This window comes from Pan paniscus, chromosome 7 (assembly GCF_029289425.2).
Source record: "Pan paniscus chromosome 7, NHGRI_mPanPan1-v2.0_pri, whole genome shotgun sequence".
Taxonomy (NCBI): domain Eukaryota; kingdom Metazoa; phylum Chordata; class Mammalia; order Primates; family Hominidae; genus Pan; species Pan paniscus.
In genome coordinates this window covers 72063118-72082468 of record NC_073256.2, presented here as the reverse complement: position 1 = coordinate 72082468, position 19351 = coordinate 72063118, and the positions used below count along the sequence as shown (strand labels likewise).

The 19351-nt window shown below is 43.0% G+C and overlaps 1 protein-coding gene across 1 annotated transcript; it reads left to right on the top strand.

Moving 5' to 3' along the window:
* The first annotated feature begins 928 nt into the window (after positions 1–928).
* On the top strand, positions 929–6743 carry PENK (proenkephalin). The gene is made up of 4 exons (XM_003823230.5): positions 929–1135; positions 1223–1279; positions 1748–1888; positions 5766–6743. Exons 3-4 carry the CDS (start codon positions 1751–1753, stop codon positions 6429–6431), a joined length of 804 nt encoding a protein of 267 aa, XP_003823278.1. The 5' UTR covers positions 929–1135; positions 1223–1279; positions 1748–1750; the 3' UTR covers positions 6432–6743.
* Positions 6744–19351: the final 12608 nt, after the last annotated feature.

Here is a 19351-nt window from a genome sequence, read left to right as displayed (position 1 = left end):
GGAAACTGAGGCCTCAGGAAATGTAAGCAGCTTGCCGCTTAGCAATCTTTTGCAGAGCCAGGAAGCGGGAAAGCGTGTCTTAATGGACAGTACCAGCCTCCACAGTGTGCCCTCGGCCCCCTCCCGGTGGAGAAGAGGTTCCAAGCCCCGGCGTCCCGGGTAGGGTGTCCCTCATCCCTCCCTCCCCACCACACTCCTGGCGCGCTGACATTACACCCGCCCCGGCACCCCCCTCTCACTGATCCAACACCCCCGGACACCCTGGACAGCGCTCTCAAGGCAGTAGGTCTTCGACTTGGGAGCCCCGGGGAGCTGGTTAAACACAGATCCTCTCCCACAGTGGCTGAAAAGCGCGCAGTCCCGGAACCTGAGGGTTTACCTGCTTCTACGCTTGGCCAAGGGTCTCTAACTGGAAAGGTGAAAATTCTGTCCCGAGATTTTAAGATTCCCAGAAAGTTTCAATCGTTCAGTTCCTGTAACCATTAATTGAGCGCCTAAACTGCGCACCTTGACGCTGTTAGATGCTGCGGTAAGGAACTCGGAGTCAAGTGTGGGGAACAGGTTGGTCAATAAATGACGACATTCCGGACGGCTGTGCTTGGTGCCCACGGGGACCCGCGAGGGGGCCCAGGGAGGAGGCGGAAAAGGGGCAGGTTCACCGGCCCGCTGGGTCTCCAGCACATTCCAGAAGTCTAAGCCAGTCCATCTATCCTTCCAAACGCCCCCACCTCGCTTCCCTCCCTGGAGCCCGCATCCCACGGTGCAATTTCAGTGACTTTATGCGGAGAAACTTGATTCTATCTCACTCTCCCCAAACTTCCTAACTGCCTTGGGTTTGTCACCTGGCCGTGTGGGGGGCCACCGAGCGCCCCCTGTGGCCCCCACCCGAGCTCGGCGGGGGGAGCGGCGCGCGGGTGCTGGGGGACCGACCCCTCCCGCGAAGGCGTCGGCGCGGGGCTGGCGTAGGGCCTGCGTCAGCTGCAGCCCGCCGGCGATTGGGGCGCGCGCGCCTCCTTCGGTTTGGGGCTAATTATAAAGTGGCTCCAGCAGCCGTTAAGCCCCGGGACGGCGAGGCAGGCGCTCAGAGCCCCGCAGCCTGGCCCGTGACCCCGCAGAGACGCTGAGGACCGCGACGGTGAGGCCCTACGTCCGCCAGCACACCCGGGCCCGCTCCTCCCCGACGCCCGCCCTCCTCACACTTGCCTTCTTCTCTTCCCTCTAGAGTCGTGTCTGGAACCCGGCTTTTCCAATTGGCCTGCTCCATCCGAACAGCGTCAACGTGAGTGAATTTGCCCGAAGCTTGTCTTTGCTGCGCGGGTTTGGGGACGTCTGCCCGCCCTCTTTCCCTTCACATTTCATTGCATGGGTTCCCCAACAGCGTTCCCTGGTTCTTCTTTGTGACCCCAGTCAATGTCCTGCCTCCCCCGGCTCCCGCTCTCTCGCCCCTGGTCTGCGGCGTTCTCTCCGGAATCTTGCCCTGGGCCGCGGACGCCCAGGATAAGAGCCGGGTGCCCCAGGCAGCCTCGCGCTGGGGGCGACCGCGCCATCCCGGGAACCGCGAGGCGATCTGAGTCGCCTCCAGGTCTACCTAAAAGCTGTCGGCCGGGAGGGCGGGGCCCCAGAAAGGAGCATTCCTGCGGGCTTTTGCTCGACGATCCCCTGCTGAGGCTGTCGCGGCGAGGGTCCTGCCGAGGGACCCGTTCTGCGCCCAGGCAGGCTCGAAGCACGCGTCCCTCTCTCTTCGCAGTCCATGGCGCGGTTCCTGACACTTTGCACTTGGCTGCTGTTGCTCGGCCCCGGGATCCTGGCGACCGTGCGGGCCGAATGCAGCCAGGATTGCGCGACGTGCAGCTACCGCCTAGTGCGCCCGGCCGACATCAACTTCCTGGTGAGTGTTGCGCGCGGCGAGTGTTGCGCACCTTGTGAGACAGAGTTTCCGCAACAGTACGCGGACTGCCCCCGGCCCACCGCGCGGCGCGTATGGCGGTTCGCACCGGGTCGGAGCCGCAGCGGCGCGAGCCCGTGGTGACCTGGGTGTCTCAGCTGTTCCTGGAACACTGACTGAAGTCCTGCCCTGGCTCTTAGCTTCGGGGATCCGCGACTATCTGGGGACCGGTAAGGGTAGCGGTGTCGCCGCACAAACCAAGTTTGTTTTAACCCTGGGAATTCGGGAACCCCGAGAAGTCCTCTGTTCAGCACCTCGGATAGCACTGGGTTCTCTCCTGGGCTGTCAGAAGGAAGATGGCTGTCACCAGGACTCCTAACATATCCCAGCTAAGGGCCCCTCCACACGCAGCCATCTTCCCATCTTTCCCACAAATAATGTAATTTTTTGTTAGTGACATTTCGGTGCCTTTCTTTAGATTTATGTTCCCCAGCTCTCTTAATCTCAGGTCCCTCATTCCCTACCCTCACCTGTAAATAGGAGAGAGCAAAGGGATGGAAAAGGGGTACGGGGAGAGGAAGGCGAAATAACCGTAGAAAGGAAAGAGTTCAAACTGTCTCACTAGCCAGTGATGCTGGAATTCAACTTCTGTTTCGACTTCCCTTTGTAATAGTAACTAAAACAACAGTTTAATTTGGCTATGAGAAAGGAACAAGAGAAGTGGCCAGTGTCCAATGGGTGACAACAGTCCAAAGATACACTGCACTACAGGGGGTTGGGGAAAGAAAAAGCTGAGGACAAAATAACTTTCATTCTGATCATGGTTCCCCATGGGCTGTCGAATCACCTCTGGTGCTCTACTGAGTCTGAATCTCCAACCTCGAGACTCAGGTAGCTTCACTTTTACCAGCTCCCCTGACAATTCCTTTGCATTGCTTTTGAAATTTGTTGAAATTTTATGGTGACTTAAAAAGCTCATAGAGAATAGTGTATTCATCCAAGCTGCTTTGGGTTCCACGTGGAATTGAGGACATTTTACCTTATATAGATGTTTGAAATGGGGAGAAAACCAAGGAACAGTTTCCAAATATCTGTGGTATATATTTCAGGTTAAATGTTTGTTTGTTTGACCTGTGCTAACTTGGCATTAAAGAGAAGACACATAGGAAGGTTGTATATTTAAACTATGAGAAAAATGTTTCATCTTCAATAGGAGAAACAATCCCCTTCACCCATCTTTCTTCTTTCTCCTGTAGTCATGAGCTTTTAACCTATGCCTAAAAATTGAGCCAGTGCTGCAAATATAAGCATAGATCTTGTGGATAAAGAATTTTAGACACAGAAGGAGGAAGAGAAATCCAAAACATGCCATATAGAAGACTCCACTTTCTGACCCCATAATTCCCTGTGCCCAGTCACACATATTTTGAGCTTTGCCTGCTCAACATGTCGGGGGCTCAGCCCCCTCCCCTAGCTTTCTCTGCCATCTGAATAAAGGTTATATGGATTCTAGTCTAATTTTTCTAATCACACAGACTGACCCCAAAGTAGTATCATATTTACTTAAATTATGTGAGTTAGCGAATTAATATGACTGACTTTTAATCATGCCTATTCAAACGGGTTTTTTTCATACTTAATCTGTTTGATTCACCAAGCTCCCAAAATGCTACTAATCTTCCTTTTGCATTGTTGAGGAACTTGAGCAGAGCTCACTGGGTAGCAGCTAGCCCTTCCCTGGGTATCACCTCAAATCTTGACTTCTCTCCCTCTCTCACCCTCTTCTCATCATGTAACAGGATTGTGGGGGAGGAGAAGAGGAAGGCTGCTCTTTCCAGAATTTTCCTTACTGCTTTTTATGCTCTTGTTGTTATCACTTATTACTATTTTCATTACTTTAATCCAGGTGATGGAATGGCACATGTAGTGTTAGCAACTTGAAAAAAATAGATAATAAGCAACCATCAATAAAAATAGTCTTATAGAAAGGCATTTTGCATAATAACTGATTTGCATTGGACCCTACATTTAGGGTTGTTATTGTCTCAATGACAAAAGGTTTACTTAGTGACTGTCTCGCTAGAATTACAATATTCTGGGATTTTGGCTCGGATGCAAAAGACATGTGAGAAATGAGGTTGCCTAGCCAAAATTATGTAGTGAAATCAATGTAACAAATATTTATTGAGCTTCTACCATGAGAAAGACACTTATGATTGGTACTGTGGTGGATGCAGAGATGAGCAGGCGTGCTATGGCTGATGTCCAAATAGAATTTCCCATCTAATGTGATCTTGACCATACCACACAAAGTGTGGTAAATACCACAAAACATGCATACATGGCTATAGGAGCCATCAGTTAACATCGCTACCTTAGTACGAGTGCATTATTCTGATATTTGTTACTATTTGGTTTTGAAGGAATCTCATATCACATACATTTAAAAATCTTCTGGTATTAGTATGCAAAACATTCAACATTAATTTTTAACAACAAGATCACTTAGATACAACTTTAGAATGGAAATATTATTGCCCCTTAAATATCTTAAGCTTCTAATGGTGTTTTTATTTGTTCATCATATGTCAGGAATAAAATAAGACATTTTAATTATTAATGGATCATCTTTAGATTCTTATGTAGTTATATATTTAATCTTCTCAGACACGAAGCTTAAATACTCATTAAGAGCTTACTAAATACGTGCCTTCAAGATTTTGTTGCACTAATAAAATGCTTTCTTTCATTGTGAAAATAATATATGTGTATTTAACATCACTTAATATACCAGTATATTTTTAATACCAAGAAAGACTTCAGAGGGCTATAAAAAACTCCTGAAATGCTAAGAAATATCATGCATGTTTTGTAAATGTTCACATATTAGTACTTTCTTTATCATACCCAAGTGATGTGTTAAATAGAAAAAAACTTAAGATCATTCGAATGTATAGACTTACAATGATTTTGTATTTAATATTTATATAAGAAAAAGGAAAGAATGTATGCTGATGATTCCTATTTTACCAAACACCATGATTTCCATTGAAAAATACTTTTTCTGTACAACAGTGACTAAATGTGAAGAAAATAAAAATGAATAATTTGTGCACTTGCATTTGTATAATTTTATATCTGATCTCATCATTATAGACATTTTGTTCAAAATAATAAAGTCTGTTGTATCCAGCAAAGAAAAAAGGAAAAAAACAAAAGATCTGTACTTACAACAAATTAACAAATTAATAAGAATGCAAATAATTCATAAGATTTAAACTGAGTTTTTAGGATGTGTTTATAAACTTTTTTAAAATTGTTGTTTTTCTTTGAAGATTGAAAGTATTTGCAGGAATACTGGATACCATTTTAGGTAAAATATTAACACAAAAAAGCAAATGACCCTTAGGTTATTAATATTGATTTTATCTCTAAGACAAGAAGATAAAAGGAATTTTGAGGAAATATCCCTGATTAGGTAAATAAAAATTTCTCCTTTTTGGTTAGAAAAATCTCGAACAAAATTATATCAGAAGTGGAAAAGTTATCCAGTGAAATTAGATTGTGAAAGCAGTCAATCTAAGTTAAAACTGCATGGAAAATTTTTTTTTTTAATTCTTTAAAATTTCTATGGGTTTAAAATCCAAAGGCAGATTCCTAACTGGATTCAGTGAACCCCTCCACTTTCCCCTTTCCAAATTTTATTTGTTTCATTTGCATGCTCAGCCTTATGAAAAGTCATGATAAGAAATTGGAGATGACCTTATTATAATAAGGAAGTTATTATGTCAAAGTAAGCATATTTTGGTCCACAAAAGTTCATTTGCTTAATGAAATCACAGAAGCTTCTTTTTATCATTACATCAAATTGTTTTCCCAGGCTTGCGTAATGGAATGTGAAGGTAAACTGCCTTCTCTGAAAATTTGGGAAACCTGCAAGGAGCTCCTGCAGCTGTCCAAACCAGAGCTTCCTCAAGATGGCACCAGCACCCTCAGAGAAAGCAGCAAACCGGAAGAAAGCCATTTGCTAGCCAAAAGGTATGGGGGCTTCATGAAAAGGTATGGAGGCTTCATGAAGAAAATGGATGAGCTTTATCCCATGGAGCCAGAAGAAGAGGCCAATGGAAGTGAGATCCTCGCCAAGCGGTATGGGGGCTTCATGAAGAAGGATGCAGAGGAGGACGACTCGCTGGCCAATTCCTCAGACCTGCTAAAAGAGCTTCTGGAAACAGGGGACAACCGAGAGCGTAGCCACCACCAGGATGGCAGTGATAATGAGGAAGAAGTGAGCAAGAGATATGGGGGCTTCATGAGAGGCTTAAAGAGAAGCCCCCAACTGGAAGATGAAGCCAAAGAGCTGCAGAAGCGATATGGGGGCTTCATGAGAAGAGTAGGTCGCCCAGAGTGGTGGATGGACTACCAGAAACGGTATGGAGGTTTCCTGAAGCGCTTTGCCGAGGCTCTGCCCTCCGACGAAGAAGGCGAAAGTTACTCCAAAGAAGTTCCCGAAATGGAAAAAAGATACGGAGGATTTATGAGATTTTAATATCTTTTCCCACCAGTGTGGCCCCAGGCCCCAGCAAGCCTCCCTCCATCCTCCAGTGGAAAACTGTTGATGGTGTTTTATTGTCATGTGTTGCTTGCCTTGTATAGTTGACTTCATTGTCTGGATAACTATACAACCTGAAAACTGTCATTTCAGGTTCTGTGCTCTTTTTGGAGTCTTTAAGCTCAGTATTGGTCTATTGCAGCTATCTCGTTTTCATGCTAAAATAGTTTTTGTTATCTTGTCTCTTATTTTTGACAAACATCAATAAATGCTTATAGAGATAATAAACCTATTACCCCAATTGCATAATATCCTTGTAAGTCTCTTTTTCTCCAAGGCTCTCATTTACCTTTGGGTTTCCACAGCAATCCTAGACTCAGGGACAGTAGAACCATCTGCTTTTGACATAATTTTGACATCATAATCATTGTCTTTCTTCTCTTTCAGCCAAGGCTCAAAAACATTTTTTATTTAATTCCTCACAGCATGAAATCTTAGATGAGTAAACACGTGGGAGCAAAATAAAATGTATTTTCACTCTCATTTCCGGAAATCAGATACATGAAGAAAAACCAAAGCCTAATAAAGGAGCCAGCTATGCCCCCATTAAACACACACACACACACACACACACATACTTGCATTTACATCAGATGTGTATGTCTCTTTTCTTCAGTAAAGTATTTTAGAAGTTAGTAAGAAATTAAAGATAATTTAGTCCAATTTTACAAATGAAGAAAGGGAAGCCAAGAAAGGTTGTGTAGTTGGCCCAAAGTTGCCCAGCAGTTGAAGGACAAAACTAGGATTAAAACCCCAAACTTTTTGTGCCCAGTCAATATCCTTTTCACTGCAGTTCCTTATCTCCTATCCACGTCACTAGTAAGAATTGTAAGAATGTGGAACTACATCTTAGTCACCATTGTACACCTCTACACTATGACTGTAGCAGATTCTCCAATATCGGATGAATGGATATATGAATGATGAATAAATTAATTTGGTGACCAGATAATGAGGAAAGATATTGTGTTTTGTAAGGTAAATCCCCAAAACACAAGGTGCTTTAATGAGACATATTAATGAGACAATGCTCAGATATAAGAAATGTAACTTTTCATTTTTGTTTATATTATTATTATTATACTTTAAGTTTTAGGGTACATGTGCACAACATGCAGGTTTGTTACATATGTATACATGTGCCATTAACTCGTCATTCTGGTTTCTCTTCAGATCGTGCAAATCTTTCGCCTTTAACTTTTCATTTTTCTAACTGAAACAACATACGGCTTAACCCCTACTCACTAAATCATTTTTCCAGGACCCCCACCAACCCTTTCTCTTGTGTTTCTCAAAACATTGGAATTTAGCAACTCTGGAAAGTGGGGGACGAGTCTCTGGTCTGCAGTCTACCAAGGCTGCTGCCGAGATGCTCACTGTGCAAGCCTGTGTGCCCCATCTGATAAGGCAGCTGCACTGTGCTCGGCAGTTTGTTCTCTATGTACAGCCCCGCCAGGGCTCACAGGACATCCACATGATCATGCTGTTAGGAGACCCATCTCCTGGAATTAGTGCAAGGAATCACAGGGCCCCACACTCACAGAGCCCCAACTCCATCAATCTTCCTGATCCTTGGTAAACTAATTTTTTCTTCCAGGCAAAGCCTGGGAGGAAAAAAGATAATACAATAATTACTGATAAGATAATACCATTATTACCTCACAATAGTCCAATATGTATACTTACATATCTCATACAATGTGTTTGAGAAAATAACAAAGTTCACCATCAGACAAATACATTTTTTAAAGCAAGCGCAGTTTCATGCGTGTCCATGTGAAGAGACCACCAAACAGGCTTTGTGTGAGCAATAAAGCTTTTAATCATCTGGGTGCAGGCGGGCTGAGTCCGAAAAGAGAGTCAGCGAAGGGAGATAAGGGTGGGGCCATTTTATAAGATTTGGGTAGGTAAAGGAAAATTACAGTCAAAGGGGAGTTGTTCTCTGGCGGGCAGGTGTGGGGGTCACAAGGTGCTCAGTAGGGGAGCTTTTGAGCCAGGACGAGCCAGGAGAAGGAATTTCACAAGATAATGTCATCACTTAAGGCAAGAACAGGCCATTTTCACTTCTTTTGTGCTAGAATGTCATCAGTTAAAGCAGGAACTGGCCATCTGGATGTGTACGTGCAGGTCACAGGGGATATGATGGCTTAGCTTGGGCTCTGAGGCCTGACACACAGTTCTTTTTTTTTTTTTTTTTTTTGGAGATGAGGGCTCACTTGGTTACCCAGGCTGGAGTGCAGTCGCTAGCTCACTTCCGCCTCGGCTTCCTGGCCTCAAGCGATCCTCCCGCCTCAGCCTCACAAAATGCTGAGATTACAGGCGTGAGCCACCGCGCCTGGGCAAGCACAGTTTTTTTAATCTAGGAGGCTTTCTTCTCTTTTGGGGAAGCAGTGTAGACTGGGCTAAGGCACTCGTGGTAGTTAACAGACAGTTGTCTGCGGCTCCATTTCACCCCCTACCCCCCAACACTCCCCCCCCCCCACGCCCCGCCGGTCGCCTCCGCCAACGGCCTCACGATGCTCGGGGTGGGACAGCGTCACACATTTGCAGTTCCTCAATTCTCTCATGTCTGGTGTAGAATCGGGAACCTAGAGGATGCTTCAAAATTGCTTAGGGAAGGAAGGAACAGAGGAGAGGGGTCGGGACACGAGGAAAGGGGGAAGGGGCGATCGGGGATGACTCCTCTCCAGGCCGCGGAGCGATGCCAACCAAGGCTGTGCGCCCGCCCCGGGCATTACAGGACGCAGGACCCCCTCCTCCAGAGGTCCTCAGCAGTAAGTACGGGCGGTCGTCCACAAAACATGACTCGAGGGGGTTGCGTAGGCCTCACTCACTCTCCAAATTTCTCCTGAGCTGTCTGGCCTTCAATTTGAAATTCCAGCATTAGAAGTTTGCTTTCCAACTCTTAAGGGCTTTGATGTTTGATGTTTTTAAGAATTTCCTATTTGAATTCTGAGGGGCCCAGGCTCCCTAGGTTGCTATTCTAAGGGCCGCTAGCCGGACTTTGTTGTGGCACTCGGTGCGTACTCAGCGCATATGTCTGAGTTCTGAAAACACGAGACAGGCTAAGGTGGGGACTAACCTAGGACTAGGACTTAAGGTGAGATGAACCCAAAGCCACAGCTGATTTGAGAGGGTCTCAGAGAAAACCACGTGGAACAAGAAGAAGGAAAATCCACAACCTGCAGAGGGCGCTGCTGTTCCATTCCGCGCTCTCCCGGTGCTGGGGCTGGTTCCTATCCACTCGGGCCTTCCACTGCCACCACCAAGCCTGCGTCCCGCTCTGGGCTCCCTCTGAGAGTTCATTTGTGAGGCCAGGCTGCCTGCATCGAAATCCCAGGTAGCTGTGTGAACTGCAGCTCTCCCTGCCTTGGTTTCTCCTCTGTGCCTCATTCAGTTGTTGTGATAAGTAAAATGTGTTAGGGAGTAGAGTCTTTAAGCCAGGGCCAGCGCACAGCAGCACTTACAGGATTAGCAGCCACGATTGCTCTTCCACGTGGATCTTGGGCTCCCCCACCCCACCACACACACCCACTTCACCCTGGCTCTTTCAGAGATTAGATACCATCCATGAGCCTCCGTCCTGGTCACCAGGCAGGGGGCTCCTTTCCTGACAGTTATATCCCACGAGGCAGAAACTGCTTGCAAAGCCACCTCATACTCATCTTCACTTGTTCGGTTTTCTATTACAAACCTGGAAAACCTGTGTAATCAAAGAATTATCCACATGTCATTCTGCATTTGTCCAAACCACAGAAGGTCCAACACCAAGAGCGAACCCTAATGTAAACTATGGCCTCTCGGTGATAATGATGTGTCAGTGCAAGTTCATCAACCTTAACAACTGGACCTCTCTGGCGGGGCCTGTTGATCATGTGGGAGGCTGTGCATGCGCCCGGACAAGGTGCATACAGGAAATCTCTGTACCTGCCACTCAATTCTGCTGTGAACCTAAAACTGGTCTTAAAAAGAGAGAGGAGAGAGAGAGAGAGAAATTATCCAAAAATAAAACGCATGAAGACTCTGAGCCTTGAGCTAAAACGATTCTTAGGAGAAGATAGGGGAGGGGTGTAAAGCTTTGACCATTTTTATTTATGTGTTTGTTTTTCTTCTTTTCCTGAAATGTACAGAAGCACCCCCGCATATATCAATTCATTCATTCAACAAATGAATATTTGATGGAAGAGGCTCCAGATGGAGGGAAGAGCCAGTGCAATGCCTCAAAATGGAGACATGGTGTATTAATGGAGAAGCAGCAGGACTTGTGAAAGCCTGGGACGAGGGCTTGGGGTTTTATTCTCAATATGATAGAAAATGATTCAAGGCTGAGAGCAGGAGAGTGGCAGGATATACTGACATATTTAAATCTCACTGTCTCCCACAAAGAACAAGTTTTATCTCTCCTCATGCTCCTGAGAGAAGAATGTACTGCTTATCTACCATCATTTCTGCATCCATCGAAACATCTGGGTTTACCTGAAAAAAAATTATATAAAACTTTCAGTGTTTTCTAATAAAAATGCAATGAATACATTCTTTATCAATTCCTATTCCAAAAATCAGAACTCACAGCACTCGCCAATAGCTTTGAGAATGACAAATTACAAACAAAACAAAACATACAATTATATTATTGGCCAGGCACGTGTGTCTCTGCAGGGAGTGCAAAATTCACATCTGCAGAGGAGCTTGGCAATAGCCTAAACACAACCATCCATGTTTCATGCTTATCCTTCTTCTCTTACCTTTTTTTTTTTATCAGGTATAACATAAACACAAAGAGTTCCACATATCACGAGGGCACTTCTCACTGGATTGCTATGAAGGAAACATTCCCATGAACCACCCTCCAGGGCAAGAAAGAGAATATCACCTGCATGTCAAAAACCCCACTCATGGCCCCCCCAGTTAACCATTCTTCCCTTCTGCCCAAGGTGACCACCCTCAGGACTTTGAAAAACCATGGATTAGTTCGCCTGTTTTCAAATTTTATAGACATGGAAACACACTTTTCCCCCCATCTATTTGGCTCCATATTTGATTTGTGAGATTCATCCATGGTGTTGCATATCGACATGGTTCATTATTTTTATTGCCACAGAGTATTCAATTGTATGAAAATACGACAGTTCCATTTCATTACTCGTGGATGCCTGGATGGTTTCCAGGTTTTGGCTATTGCAAATAATGCTGCTATGATTGTGTACACTTTATTCTGCCACGTTTCTTTCACTTTGTGTATCTTGGCAATATTTCTACATCAACATGTGAGTCTACCTGATGCACTTTAACTACTGCATGGAATTGTGTCATATATATGCTTTGGGTTTTTTCTTAATAACTCCACTAGCAATTAGTTTTTTTCACATTACAAACAGTGCTTCAGTAAACATCCTCCACTGTGTCTCTTAGCACACATGACACATTTCTCCTGGGTACTTAACTGAGAGCAGACTTGCCAGATCATAGCGTATACGTGTATTCAACTGTCATTTATAGCGCCTGACAGCTTTAAAGAGTTTGTACTAGGCTGGGCTCGGTGGCTCTCACCTGTAATCCCAGCACTTTGGGAGGCCAAGGCAGGTGGATCACCTGAGGTTGGGAGTTTGAGACCAGCCTGGCCAACATGGTGAAACCCCGTCTCTACTAAAAATACAAAATATTAGCTGGGCGTAGTGGTGTGCACCTATAATCCCAGCTACTCAGGAGGCTGAGGCAGGAGAATCACTTGAACCCAGGAGGTGGAGGTTGCAGTGAGCTGAGATCGCGCCATTGCACTCCAGCCTGGGCAACAAGAGCGAAACTCGGTCTCAAAAAAAAAAGTTTGTACTGTTTTGGACTTCTACTTGCAGTATAGCCCACCAATACTTCATATTGTCAGTCTTTTCAAAGTAGGCCATTCTGTTTTAATTTACATTTCCCTAATTACTAATGAGATCAAGCATCATTTCATATGTTAATTGATCATTTGGATATCCTTACTGTTTTGCTTTTCAAGTGTGTTTTTCAGGGTACATATCTGAATGATTTTCTGCTCTGCGGTGAATTGCCTTAGACCCATCAAATGCATGAGTTCTTTAAGCTATAAATTACCTTCAAGAATCATTTTTTATCACCTTGTTACAATCCACACAAGCCTATCCATCACCCTGACTATAGACTTACTCCATGACAATGCTAATTTATCTTTTGCTGCCTAGCAAAATACTGATAGGCTTTCTGTTTTTCCTTCCAGCTTTTGTGTTTAGAAGTCCTGAATGGAGTGTTGGGGTTAGAACAGCCCTCTCCCATAGTCAGCCTTACCATTCTGCTGGTCTCCTTGCAGGCTCCTTGGGATTAGGAGAACTGGGCAGGTCCTCCTAGGACCTTCCACAGCAAGGTGAGGAGCACACCCCACTTCTGAGGGATTCACAGGTTTTGATGACTGAGTCATTTCAAGGAGCCACTCCATCCCAGGCCCTCAGCGAGGCGCCCCCTTCCCTTAGCCACTAGGCTTTAGTCTGTCACCTCGCCCCTGGGGTTTCTTGTTGCTCTCTTCCCTGGAGAACTCTGGAGGACCTCAGGCACACCCTTTGCTGGCCGCCTTGCTTACTCTCATTTTGATATTGATCTAGAAAGAAATTGGAAGGGAGAGGGAGTTGTAGACACGAAATGAAAGAGCCAAATTTCTAAAATTCCTCTCTCAATTTATCAATCAAGTAGAATACTAGATCTTCAAAGAATCCAGAAAGGACTGAGTAGAGGATGGGCCATGAGGAAGGCACACAATTTGAAATCAGCAGTGAAGTGATAGGAGAGGCTACTCTTGTTAAAGAATTGTCTGGCGGGATGGAGACTTAGGTAAATTTGGAACTGGCAATAGAGAATTTGCCCAGAAAGTCATTATTTCCTTTTCATTACCCAAATTACTAACTGAATAAATACTTATGGAGCATATACTATAGGCCAGGGGTTCCCAATCCCCAGGCCACGGACCAGTACTGGTCCATGGCCTGGTAGGAATCCAGCAGCACAGCAGGAGGTGAACGACAGGCTAGTGAGCATTATAGCCTGAGCTCCGCCTCCTGTCAGGTCAGCAGCAGCATCTGATTCTCACAGGAGCGCGAACCAACCCTACTGTGAACTGTGCATGTGAGAGATCTGGGTTGCACGCTCCTTATGAGAATGTAACTAATGCCTGATGATCGGAGGTGGAACAGTATCACCCGGAAACCACCCCACCCTGGTCCATGGAAAAATTGTCTTCCACAAAACTGGCCCTTGATGCCAAAAAGGTTGGGGACCACTGCTATAGGCCATGCACTACCCTCAGCTCAGAAGCTACTGAAAATGAAAGTCCACCGGCTTTCTCAAAATTTACATTCTATGGGTAGAGTGAGGCAATAAACAACAAGTGACAGGGAGATTTTAGGGAGTTCTAAGTGCCATAATTGTTCTTCATAAGAATTCTTAAAGGCAGATTTATACAATGTTATTGGTGAAATTCGTCTTTCACCTTCTGTAACTCCCACAGAAGTAACCACTGTTAACAGTTTGGTGCTTAATCTAAATATATTGTCTTTATTAATGAATACACACACACCTGCATTCATGAACACACGCACACAGAGTTTTATTTTTGTTTTTAACACAAATGAAATAATTCTGTACACTTTATTCTGCCACCTTTTTAATAACTGTAATAAGCTAATGTTTATTAAATAGTGTGGGTTTACATTACAATGAAGAACATTTCTACAGGTAGCATCCTTAGTAGCTGGGCATAACATTGAACAAAATAACATTGAAAAGTCGCTGTCGTGTCTTCCCAGAGCTTTTCTTTCAAGCTGAATAATACAATTATTGCTAGTATTCCTTATAGGTTTTGTTTTTTAATCCCATACTTAATTTTTTTATCTTCTCTGATAGCACTCTCTATCTCCACATTTCTCTTCAGTTCTAGGCTGGGCATAGTTCTCTCTAATTCTGTGCTTCTTTAATACAATTTATGTTATATGTTGCCTGACCTCTCCCCCTTCAAGCCCAGCACTCCTGGATCCCTTTAATCCACTCTACTAGTTTTCCACAGCATTTACTACATTCTATCATGCTACATAATTTCTTTATTGTGTTTATGGTTTATTTTCTGTTTCCACCATTGGACCCTAACTAGAATATAAGTGTCACAAGAAGAGACATCTTTGTTTTGCTCATTGCTGTATCCTGAGAACCTAGAACAGAACTTGGCACACACTATATACTCAATAAATATTAATTGAATAAATGAATGTAGATCTGATCAGTGTAGATTACCAATTTCTAATTAAGCTTAAATTAATGTATAAGTATTCATCTAGACCCATGTTTCTAGCTGATTGGTAAGTACATTGGGCAAGACAAACTTACACGTCTAAATTAAAAATAAACATTTATTGTGTTACAATATAAACGAAAGCAAATGGGTTGTGTAGTAATACTATTCTTTAAAAAGTGTTATTCTTCAGTATCAAAGATTGGGGATACTGATTACTTCTGACTTATTCCCATATTTTTCTAGTTATAAATGCTGAATACACAAGTCTAGAATGTTCAGTTATGCTCACTCACTTCTCAATTTAAATATGTGTTAAATATCAAATCTATTTTAGGTTCCTAATTGGCATCATTTTTGTATTATAAGTTAGATTTTGTGGTCTTAGATTTTTTTTAATACTTTAATTTCTAGGGTACACATGCACAACGTGCAGGTTGTTACATATGTATACATGTGCCATGTTGGTGTGCTGCACCCATTAACTCGTCATTTACATTAGGCATATCTCCTAATGCTTTCCCTCCCCCCTTCCCCCACCCCAAGACAGGCCCCATTGTGTGATGTTCCCCTTCCTGTGTCCAAATGTTCTCATAGTTCAATTCCCACCTATGAGTGAGAACATGCGGTGTTTGGCTTTTTGTCCTTGCAATAGTTTGCTGAGAATGATGGTTTACAGCTTTGTCCATGTCCCTACAAAGGACATGAACTCATCATTTTTTATCGCTGCATAGTATTCCATGGTGTATATGTGCCACATTTTCTTAATCCAGTCTATCATTGATGGACATTTGGGTTGGTTCCAAGTCTTTGCTATTGTGAACAGTGCCACAATAAACATACGTGTGCATGTGTCTTTATAGTAGCATGATTTATAATCCTTTGGGTATATACCCAGTAATGGGATGGCTGAGTCAAATGGTATTTCTAGTTCTAGATCCTTGAGGAATCGCCACACTGTCTTCCACAATGATTAAACCAGTTTATAGTCCCACCAACAGTGTAAAAGTGTTCCTATTTCTCCACATCCTCTCCAGCACCTATTGTTTCCTGACTTTTTAATGATCGCCATTCTAACTGGTGTGAGATGGTATCTCATTGTGGTTTTGATTTGTATTTCTCTGATGGCCAGTGATGATAAGCATTTTCTCATATGTCTGTTGGCTGCATAAATGTGTTCTTTTGAGAAGTGTCTGTTCATGTCCTTCACCCACTTTTTGATGGGGTGGTTTGTTTTTCTCTTGTAAATTTATTTAAGCTCTTTGACGATTCTGGATATTAGTTCTTTGCCAGATGAGTAGATTGCAAAAATTTTCTCCCATTCTGTAGGTTGCCTGTTCTCTCTGATGGTGGTTTCTTTTGCTGTGCAGAAGCTCTTTAGTTTAATTAGATCCCATTTGTCAATTTTGGCTTTTGTTGCCATTGCTTTTGGTGTTTTAGACATGAAGTCCTTGCCAATGCCTATGTCCTGAATGGTATTGCCTAGGTTTTCTTCTAGGGTTTTTATGGTTTTAGGTCTAACATTTAAGTCTTTAATCCATCTTGAATTGATTTTTGTATAAGGTGTAAGGAAGGGATCCAGTTTCAGCTTTCTAAATATGGCTAGCCAGTTTTTCCAGCACCATTTATTAAATAGGGAATCCTTTCCCCATTGCTTGTTTTTGTCAGGTTTGTCAAAGATCAGATGGTTGTAGCCGTGTGATATCATTTCTGAGGGCTCTGTTCTGTTCCATTGGTCTATATCTCTGTTTTGGTACCAGTACCATGCTGTTTTGGTTACTGTAGCTTTGAGGTATAGTTTGAAGTCAGGTAGCATGATGCCTCCAGCTTTGTTCTTTTGGCTTAGGATTGTCTTGGCAATGCGGGCTCTTTTTTGGTTCCATATGAACTTTAAAGTAGTTTTTTCCAATTCTGTGAAGAAAGTCATTGGTAGCTTGATGGGGATGGCATTGAATCTATAAATTACCTTGGGCAGTATGGCCATTTTCACAATGTTGATTCTTCCTATCCATGAGCATGGAAGGTTCTTCCATTTGTTTGTGTCCTCTTTTATTTCATTGAGCAGTGGTCTGTAGTTCTCCTTGAAGAGGTCCTTCACATCCCTTGTAAGTTGGATTCCTAGAGATTTTATTCTCTTTGAAGCAATTGTGAATGGGAGTTCACTCATGATTTGGCTCTCTGTCTGTTATTGGCGTATAAGAATGCTTGTGATTTTTGCACATTGATTTTTGTATCCTGAGACTTTGCTGAAGTTGCTTATCAGCTTCAGGAGATTTTGGGCTGAGACAATGGGGTTTTCTAGATATACAATCATGTCATCTGCAAACAGGGACAATTTGACTTCCTCTTTTCCTAATTGAATACCCTTTATCTTTCTCCTGCCTGATTGCCCTGGCCAGAACTTCCAACACTATGTTGAATAGGAGTGGTGAGAGAGGGCATCCCTGTCTTGTGCCAGTTTTCAAAGGGAATGCTTCCAGTTTTTGCCCGTTCAGTATGATATTGGCTGTGGGTTTGTCATAAATAGCTCTTATTATTTTGAGTTACATCCCATTAATACTTAATTTATTGAGAGTTTTTAGCATGAAGGGCTGTTGAATTTTGTCAAAGGCCTTTTCTGCATCTATTGAGATAATCATGTGGTTTTGTCTTTGGTTCTGTTCATGTGCTGGATTACATTTATTGATTTGCATATGTTGAACCAGCCTTGCATCCCAGGGATGAAGCCCACTTGATCATGGTGGGTAAGCTTTTGGATGTGCTGCTGGATTCAGTTTGCCAGTATTTTATTGAGGATTTTTGCATCAATGTTCATCAGGGATATCGGTCTAACATTCTCTTTTTTTGTTGTGTCTCTGCCAGGCTTTGGTATCAGGATGATGCTGGCCTCATAAAATGAGTTAGGGAGGATTCCCTCTTTTTCTATTGATTGAAATAGTTTCAGAAGGAATGGTACCAGCTCCTCCTTGTACCTCTGGTAGAATTTGGCTGTGAATCCATCTGGTCCTGGACTTTTTTTGATTGGTAGGCTATTAATTATTGCCTCAATTTCAGAGCCTGTTATTGGTCTATTCAGGGATTCAATTTCTTCTTGGTTTAGTCTTGGGAGGGTGTCTGTGTCCAGGAATTCATCCATTCTTCTAGATTTTCTAGTTTATTTGCGTAGAGGTGTTTATAGTATTCTCTGATGCTAGTTTGAATTTCTGTGTGATCGGTGGTGATATCTCCTTTATCATTTTTTATTGCATCTATTTGAGTCTTCTCTCTTTTCTTCTTTATTAGTCTTGCTAGTGGTCTATCAATTTTGTTGATTTTTTCAAAAAACCACCTCCTGGATTCATTGATTTTTTGAAGGATTTTTTTTTGTGTCTCTATCTCCTTTAGTTCCACTCTGATCTTAGTTATTTCTTGCCTTCTGCTAGCTTTTGAATGTATTTGCTCTTGCTTCTCTAGTTCTTTTAATTGTGATGTTAGGGCATCAATTTTAGATCTTTCCTGCTTTCTCCTGTGGGCTTTTAGTGCTATAAATTTCCCTCTACACACTGCTTTAAATGTGTCCGAGATTCTGGTATGTTGTGTCTTTGTTCTCATTGGTTTCAAAGAACATCTTTATTTCTGCCTTCATTTCATTATGTACCTAGTAGTCATTCAGGAGCAGGTTGTACAGTTTCCATGCAGTTGAGCAGTTTTGAGTGAGTTTCTTGATCCTGAGTTCTAGTTTGATTGCACTGTGATCTGAGAGACAGTTTGTTATAATTTCTGTTCTTTTACATTTGCTGAGGAGCGCTTTACTTCCAACTATGTGGTCAATTTTGGAATAAGTGCGATGTGGTGCTGAGAAGAATGTATATTCTGTTGATTTGGGGTGGAGAGTTCTGTAGATGTCTATTAGGTCCGCTTGGTGCAGAGCTGAGTTCAATTCCTGGATATCCTTGTTAATTTTCTGTCTTGTTGATCTGTCTAATGTTGACAGTGGGGTGTTAAAATCTCCCATTATTATTGTGTGGGAGTCTAAGTCTCTTTGTAGATCTCTAAGGACTTGTTTTATGAATCTGAGTGCTTCTGTATTGGGTGCATATATATTTAGGATAGTTAGCTCTTCTTGTTGAATTGATCCCTTTACCATTATGTAATGGCCTTCTTTGTCTCTTTTGACCTTGTTGGTTTAAAGTCTGTTTCATCAGAGACTAGGATTACAACCTCTGCTTTTTTTGTTTTCCATTTGCTTGGTAGATCTTCCTCCATCCTTTTATTTTGAGCCTATGTGTGTCTCTGCACGTGAGGTGGGTCTCCTGAATATACAGCACACTGATGGTTCTTGACTCTTTATCCAATTTGCCAGCCTGTGTCTTTTAATTGGAGCATGTAGCCCATTTACATTTAAGGCTAATATTGTTATGTGTGAATTTGATCCTGTCATTATGATGTTAGCTGGTTATTTTGCTCGTTAGTTGACGCAGTTTCTTCCTAGCATTGATGGTCTTTACAATTTGGCATGGTTTTGCAGTGGCTGGTACTGGTTGTTCCTTTCCATGTTTAGTGTTTCCTTCAGGAGCTCTTGTAAGGC